Source organism: Thamnophis sirtalis, unplaced genomic scaffold (genome assembly GCF_051295495.1).
Source record: "Thamnophis sirtalis isolate CommonGarterSnake01/CBP01778 unplaced genomic scaffold, rThaSir2_p1.2 scaffold_14, whole genome shotgun sequence".
In the NCBI taxonomy this organism is placed as follows: Eukaryota; Metazoa; Chordata; class Lepidosauria; order Squamata; family Natricidae; genus Thamnophis; species Thamnophis sirtalis.
In genome coordinates, this window is record NW_028261394.1 from 48,797,042 (window position 1) to 48,804,359 (window position 7,318).

At 51.6% G+C, this 7,318-nt stretch overlaps 1 protein-coding gene and 1 non-coding gene across 2 annotated transcripts; both read left to right on the forward strand.

Annotated features, from left to right (window-relative positions):
- The first annotated feature begins 1,831 nt into the window (after positions 1 to 1,831).
- Positions 1,832 to 5,456, forward strand: RPL13 (ribosomal protein L13). The gene is made up of 6 exons (XM_087728679.1): positions 1,832 to 1,916; positions 3,060 to 3,177; positions 3,410 to 3,551; positions 3,919 to 4,092; positions 4,203 to 4,259; positions 5,255 to 5,456. The coding sequence occupies exons 2-6, from the start codon at positions 3,074 to 3,076 to the stop codon at positions 5,411 to 5,413; spliced, it is 636 nt and encodes a 211-aa protein (XP_087584805.1). The 5' UTR covers positions 1,832 to 1,916; positions 3,060 to 3,073; the 3' UTR covers positions 5,414 to 5,456.
- On the forward strand, positions 3,226 to 3,304 carry LOC148042841 (small nucleolar RNA MBII-202). Its single transcript, XR_015695093.1, has one exon. It is a non-coding gene; the product is annotated as a small nucleolar RNA MBII-202 (small nucleolar RNA).
- Positions 5,457 to 7,318: the final 1,862 nt, after the last annotated feature.

Consider the following 7,318-nt stretch of genomic DNA (forward strand, 5'->3'; position numbering starts at 1 on the left):
TTATTTAAAATGCTTTATTACGGATTCAAAAAGCAACTAATTTCTTATTATATTGTTATATTATTATTTATTGCCCATTCCCATTGCTTATTCAGCATGACCTATTGTTTCTACCAAAATGGTGCAACTGCCTTTATCTATTGCAGCAACAAGCAGGGTTTTATGTTGCTTAAGAAACTTGGGCAGCCCCCGTGCTCTGGAGATGGAGAGAATCCAGTCCCTGATATGGAGAAAGGAACAATACCTTTGCACATGGATCCCCTCCCACACACAAACACACAATTTAGCAATAGCAATAGCAGTTAGACTTATATACCACTTCATGGGGCTTTCAGCCCTCTCTAAGTGGTTTACAGAGTCAGCATATCGCCCCCACAGTCTGGGTCCTCATTTCACCCACCTCGGAAGGATGGAAGGCTGAGTCAACCTTTGAGTCGGTGAGATTTGAACCGCTGAACTGCAGTTAGTCAGCTGAAGTGGCCTGCAATACTGCACTCTAACCGCTAGCCACAGGTAGTACAAACAAAGCAAAAGGCATTTTATTAAACGACTCGAATGTTTTTACAGAACAACCAATTCCATAGTGTACCTTTCAATACAGACGATGTGTCAGAAAGCAACAAATGGGGTAATTTTTGAACATCAAAGGAAATGGCTTTGGCTCAAAGGAAAACCGTCTTTTCCTAAATTTCTAAAGGGGACTATGCCATGTTAATATGTTGAAGTGCTAATTTATGCCTAAAATCCTAGGCAGCAATGTTGGCTGAAATAAGGTGGAATTCATTTTGCATTTCCCTCCCAATGGTAGCCAAGGCAATTCTCCCTAAATAGAAAATACCTTTTTGCAAGTGATCTTGCAGAGTTTTCTAAAACGTTCTTGATAACGGCTGTCTCACCTTCTTCCCACGTGAAGGCTTGATAGAGGGGCAGACCTGGGCCAGGATGGCATGACTTCTGAGTAGCCAGTCTCTTGGGCCCTCTGGTGCCCCTGTTGTTGCTGGATGTAAATTTGAAAGCCTCAGAATGATGTAGAAATGGACAGAAATGTGTGGGCCCCGTGTCAAAAGGTTTAATTCCTAACACAGTGTTTCTCAAACTTATTCGCTGGCTGGGGAATTCTGGAAGTTGAAGTCCGGACATCTTCAAGTTGCCAAGGTTGAGAAACACTGTCCTAACAGGTATCTGATGCCTGGCAGTCAGTATCACCTTCTCCAGCCGGCATTGAGATGGACCCTGGGAAGGTGAAGGCGGTCACTGAGTGGGAAGCGCCCAGGACTCGTAGACAAAAGTTTGCAAAAGTTTTTGGGTTTTGCTAATTTCTACCGTCAATTCATTCCTTCTTTTGCCAAAATTGCGCTTCCTATAACTAATTTGCTAAAATCCAAAGGTGGAGTTGTTGCTTACACTGAAGCTGCCTTTCCTTCTAAAAGGAAATAAAAATCCTTTTCTTGAATTAGAGCAACATTCCGACAAAAGCAAGTTTTGGTCTCGGGTAGCTTTCAACATATAGCTGAGTGCCAAGCATCTCTGTGCCATTCTGTAGTATCTGTACTTCCTGCATCAGATGTGTCCAGCTATTACAGATTACAACTCCCACCTTCTTTGAGAAGCACGTTTATTAAGACGGGGGTGGGGAGTATAATCCACTAAATCTGGAAGGCATCAGACTAGGATAAAAGATCTACTTTTCTCTGGCTTCGTACAAGGCGCTGCAATGGAAACCAAAGGGGTGACGGCTCCTTTAAATTAAGCACCATATTTGTGACTGGCAACAGGGACTGGCAATTCCGCTGCATAGATTGGCCGGGTTGAGTGTCGCACTTCCGGGGCGCCGTGGATGCTGCGACGGCAACACATCCCGGCGTTCTTTGCGCCGCCTCTTTCTTTTTCCGGCCGGCCATTTTCTCTCCCGGGAGGTGAGTTCTCATGCTGGGCCGGCGGCGGAGCTGCATCTGCCGCCATCCGCCTCCTGCGCTGCGGAGGCGACCCCCGGGACTCTCGGGCGGCCTCCGGAAGGCCTCGCGGCTGAGCTTCGGAGGGCGAGAAGGGCGCCGTTGCTTGGAGCGAAGGGCTGCTCGACCGGCGGGGCCTCCGATCCCGGGACCCTCCTGCGGGCAAGGAGGCCCCGTCCGTGGAAGCCGGCCGGAGCCAGCGGCCCTGTGGGGAAGCCTCATTGGGGCGCCGGCCGGGGCCTCCGAAGGGCCTGTGGGGGAAACGGGGAGGGTCTGCAATGCGGCGCCTCTCCGGGGCTCCAGCGCTTGACTCGGGCCGGGAATTCCCGCAAGAGCCGGGGCTTCAGCCAGGCTCCCCGGGCATCGGCAGCCGCGAAGGGCGCGAAGCTCCTGGGCTTCAACGCCTGCGGAGTCGGAGGGACCGTCGGAGGAGCCTTAAATTTCAGCCGCTGCTGCCGCCCCTGGAAACCAGTCGGCGCTGCCGGCGTTGGTCCCGCGCAAAGGACGGGATGGGAAACGCTTCTCTTAGGGACGGGAGCGATGCGGCTGCGAGCGCTGGGATAGCTATAGCAATAGCAGTTAGACTTATATACCGCTTCATAGGGCTTTCAGCCCTCTCTAAGCGGTTTACAGAGTCAGCATATCGCCCCCAACAACAATCCGGGTCCTCATTTTACCCACCTCGGAAGGATGGAAGGCTGAGTCAACCCTGAGCCGGTGAGATTTGAACAGCCGAACTGCAGAACTAGCAGTCAGCTGAATTAGCCTGCAGTGCTGTACTCTAACCCAGTGTTTCTCAACCTTGGTGACTTTAAGTCCTGTGGACTTCAATTCCCAGAATTCCCCAGCCAGCAGAGCTGGCTGGGGGATTCTGGGAGTTGAAGTCCACAGGACTTAAAGTCACCAAGGTTGAGAAACACTGCTCTAACCACTGCGCCACCTCGGCTCCTGGATCCCTCTCCGGGTCTGCATTCAGTCATGCCCACCCCGCTGGCAGGGGGCCGCCTTGGCGTGTGGGAAGCCCTGCCAGGCGCTGCGCTGCTGTCGGGGGAATGAGAGCGGCTCTCCGTCGCGTTGAGGGTAACCCAGCTGGATTTGTGTTTCCAGGGACCTAAGCAGGCATGGCGCCCAGCCGGAATGGCATGATCCTGAAGCCCCACTTCCACAAGGATTGGCAAAGACGAGTGGCCACGTGGTTCAACCAGCCTGCCAGGAAGATCCGCAGGTGAGCTCACTGGGCGGATGCGAAGGGGCTTTGTTGCTACAGCCAGATGATGAGAATTCTCCGGAATCTCTGTAACTTCACTGATGAACCTTTGAACCCATAAAACTGATGGTTGTGGCTGCCCCTTGGAGTGCCTTGCTTGATTCTGCAATCGTGCATCGATAAAGTGCATCAGAGATAATAGGCTGGCTTTGATGTAGTCCTTTCTATTGCTTCCCCCACCCCTTTTCAGGAGAAAAGCCCGCCAGGCCAAAGCCCGTCGTATTGCCCCTCGCCCAGTATCTGGGCCAGTTAGACCAGTCGTGAGGTGCCCCACCGTGCGATACCATACAAAAGTCCGCTTGGGCAGAGGATTCACCCTGGAGGAGCTGCGGGTGAGTGGAGGGGAGGGGTGGGAGAGAAATGCCTTGCGGGGCGGGGGGAGAGAATGGATTGCCCTAGATCATTTTGAGAGTCGGGTATTCTATGCTGAGATTTATTTTTATACTAGAAACTCCCTTGACTGGGTTTCTTGGTATATTTTTAGGGCATATGATAAAGTAAGCAAGATCTTGGCTAGCGATTCTCTTACCCTGAGTAAGCCATTTGCGGTCAAACGATAACACCCCAAAATACCTGTCAGCTTAAAAATGATGGTGCTTTGAACCCTTTTTCTTGTTGATGACTGTCCTGGCTCTGGAGCAGGAGCAGCAATTCAGACTTACCTTGATTTGAATCCCGTGTTCACATGACTCTCCCTAGATGGCTGGTATCCACAAGAAATTTGCCCAGACCATTGGTATCGCAGTGGACCCCAGGCGCCGGAACAAGTCTACCGAAGCCTTGCAAGCCAACGTCCAAAGGCTGAAGGAATATCGCTCTAAACTCATCCTCTTTCCCCGGAAGTCTTCCGCGCCCAAGAAAGGAGACAGCACGGTGAGAAGAGACTCTGGGCGGAAAAAACCTTTTTGTCTGCAGCTTGGCTGGAGCAAAGAGCCTCCTGAAGCACGTTAGAAATGCTGTTTCTTCTCCCCTTGTCTCTGTAGGCAGAGGAACTCAAGATGGCCACGCAACTCGCTGGACCAGTTATGCCCATCAAAACCGTAAGTAGCCCTGGTTTCTGGATTTACCAGCTCTTCCCTCAAACATTTGGTGTTAACCAGGAGGTGTTTCCTGCTTTTAACTGAAGGTTTTAAAGTTTTGCCTTTGGTGTTTTTGTGGGGAAGATGGGCTTATGTGCTTTAGACATTCTCTTCCCCCCTCCCCCCAAGCATTGGGGTGGGGGAGGTGCATGAGAGGATTTAACAGATGTTGGAAGCTTAACTTAGGTGCCAGGTTTTCAGTATTTATGGTCTTAATTGATACATATATTAAGTTGTTTTAATGGTTGATTGGGAGCTGCCCAGAGTGTAAGATGGGTGGCTGTATAAATGTAAATAAATTTTATTGTCACGCTAAGTTTCATAAGTTATTCTTGATGCTAAGAAGCAATTTCACTGGGTTTAATTCACTAGATTAGAAGATCAATTTTGTCCACATGGTGTTTAGTTCGGTAGATCTCTGCCCTGTTGTTTTTTCCTAAACAAGACATTTCTTACATTGGCTTTCCCGATTCCAATCTTTTATTTCCTTTGGTCTCCTTTCATGGTTCTGATTCTTCAATTGGGAAGCAGTTACCAGAAGCAGTTAAGCATTTGTCAGCTGGATATCTTCTTTTCAATCCCTTTGCCATATTTAGAAGCTTGTGGGTTGCGAAGAAAAATATTTTTTTTATTCTGTCAAGCATGAATTAGGTAACAGATGTATGTATAAACACGATTATGAATACAGGAAACGGATGCAAATACAAGGGAATATCAGGACAGGGACGGTGGGCGCTCTTGTGCACGCCTCCTAAAGACCTATTGGGAGGAGTAGGGTGAGGTTGACAGTCTTCATATATTCAGTCGTATTCAGCTTTAATGCTGAACATGGCTGGACCTGGGCAAGGCTGCCATTAAGAACTCCTTACAGGCCGTGTGAGCAGTTGCGTTAATAGAACAAGGCCCAGCTGGCTGGTTGAGCTGTGAGTGACCGTTGCAACTCTTACCTTCCGTAGGTCTACAAAAAGGAGAAGGCCCGTGTTATCTCGGAAGAAGAGAAGAACTTCAAGGCCTTTGCCACCCTGCGCATGGCCCGGGCAAACGCTCGGCTCTTCGGCATCCGGGCTAAGAGAGCCAAAGAAGCTGCCGAGCAGGACGTGGAAAAGAAGAAATAAACTGCCTGGACAGATCTGTTCAATAAAAAAAAGAGAAATTTGCCGTGTTGGGGTCCTCCTGTGTTTGGATGCAGCCGTGGGAAGGGGGAGGTAGGAGGGTCGCCCCAGAAACGGGGTGCTTTTGCCTCCTTCAATGCAGTGCCTGGCAGTGATGGACTCCGGGTGCTTTGTGCTTGCTGGCAGTTTTTAATTGGAAGGTTGCAGGTGGTTGGGGGGGGAGGTGCTATAATCTGGGGCACCTGTTGAAAGTGCTCTTGGAGGAAGAACGGGCTGCCTCCCCGAGGGGGTCACATCCTCAAGGGGAGCCTGCAAGGGGAAAGTCAGAGTCGCATGATGTTTTGGGGTGCTGCCTTAATGCTTTTCTGTGGGTGTGGAGGTTCCCCAGACTTTCCAAGTGGGATCAAGAGCTGCTGGCTGTGGTGGGCCTTTTGAACTCACAGGTCTGCCCCCTGTGCCGTATATTGCCAGGGTGGTAAGCGTGGCAGAAGCTGTCCTGCTGGGGCCTCCTGGGCAGATCGGTGTGTGCCAGAGTCAACTTGAGCCCTTCGGGAAGCGGAGGTGGCAGATTGCGTAGAAAGTTCGCTCTCTGAAACGCTGCCAGCGTCTTCCAGCCATGCAGGGCCCTCTGTGTGGGTGGCTGCTGGGGCATCTGCTCTAGGTAGAGCTTGACAAGGTAGAAGCCAAGAAGTGACATTTATGCCTCGGAATAAGGTTCTTCGGGGTGGGGGGGCCGGGCGGGGACATCTGTCACTGTTGAATAAGATGCTAATGTCTTTGGCCCAGTTAGGGCTGCAGGGGCACCAATCTCCACACGGGGGCAGCAGGCTGCCACGTTGGGAACTTCCCAGCAGTCGCTGGCTTGCCCACTCGTGCAGATACTGGGGGGAGCCTTGCCGCCCCACAGCCCTGGGAGGGTGGCGGAAGCTCCAGACCGGAGAAGCAGGCTGTGGCGCTCCGTGCATGCTCTGAACTCTGTCCAACTGGACCGCCTTTAGCACGTCGTTCTGCATGGTTCTGGTGTGGTTGAGCAGAGCAACTTCTACTGAGGTTCCCCAGTTTAACAGGCGCCACAAGGTTGTGATACAGGTTGGGGGTCTCCCTCCTCAAACCAACACCTGGATCTCCCTTGGGAGCTTCAAGCCCTCCAAAATGAACGGCCCTGGGGTCCCACGGCAAGCCCTTCCAACGGGGGGACCCTCAACAAAGGCGGAAGTGCCACACATTCAGAGAGCCTCAAGGCAGGCCTAGCCCCTCCCTAGTAGAGCTTTGACTGGCAGGTGGATTTTGGGAGTCCACCTAAGTTGCTATGGTTGGGAGACGCTGTTTTCAAACTTTCAGCACAAAAAAAGACCTTGTTGCTGCTGTGGAGCCTAGGATCCATTGCCTGGGAACAGCAGGTCAGGTCCATCCATCACCTAATCTTGGCATACGTTCCTTTGCATGTGCCCCTTTCCCCCTTTCCGTGGGGCTTCCTGGCTGGGTCTCTCTGCTAGGAGCAACAACAGGCCTGGAGCAAACTTCCCACTGTTGGGCGATCCGTGCCAGCAGCAGGCTTGGAGAAGCAATTGGCAGGGGAAAGTCCTCGCCAGGAAGCAGCTAACGATGCCAACTGTTCTCCTTGGAGACAGGACATTCTCCCTCCACTCTTTTCGTGGGTCTGGGCCAAATAGATTCCTGGGCATCGGCTGCTCAGGCGGCCAGCAGAGACAGGAAAGTGGCTACTCCAGTCACACCTTCCTGGAAGTTGCCAACCTTAGAATGTGCATAAGAACATCTCAGCTCAGTGCACCTGATGGGAAGGCCATCCTGGTAGGTTAAACCCTCCCCACTTGGAGCATGTTGGATGGTGCCTTGTTCAAGAGGGAACATGAAAGGCCCTGGGCCGGTGGGGGCTTCCTCTCAGCC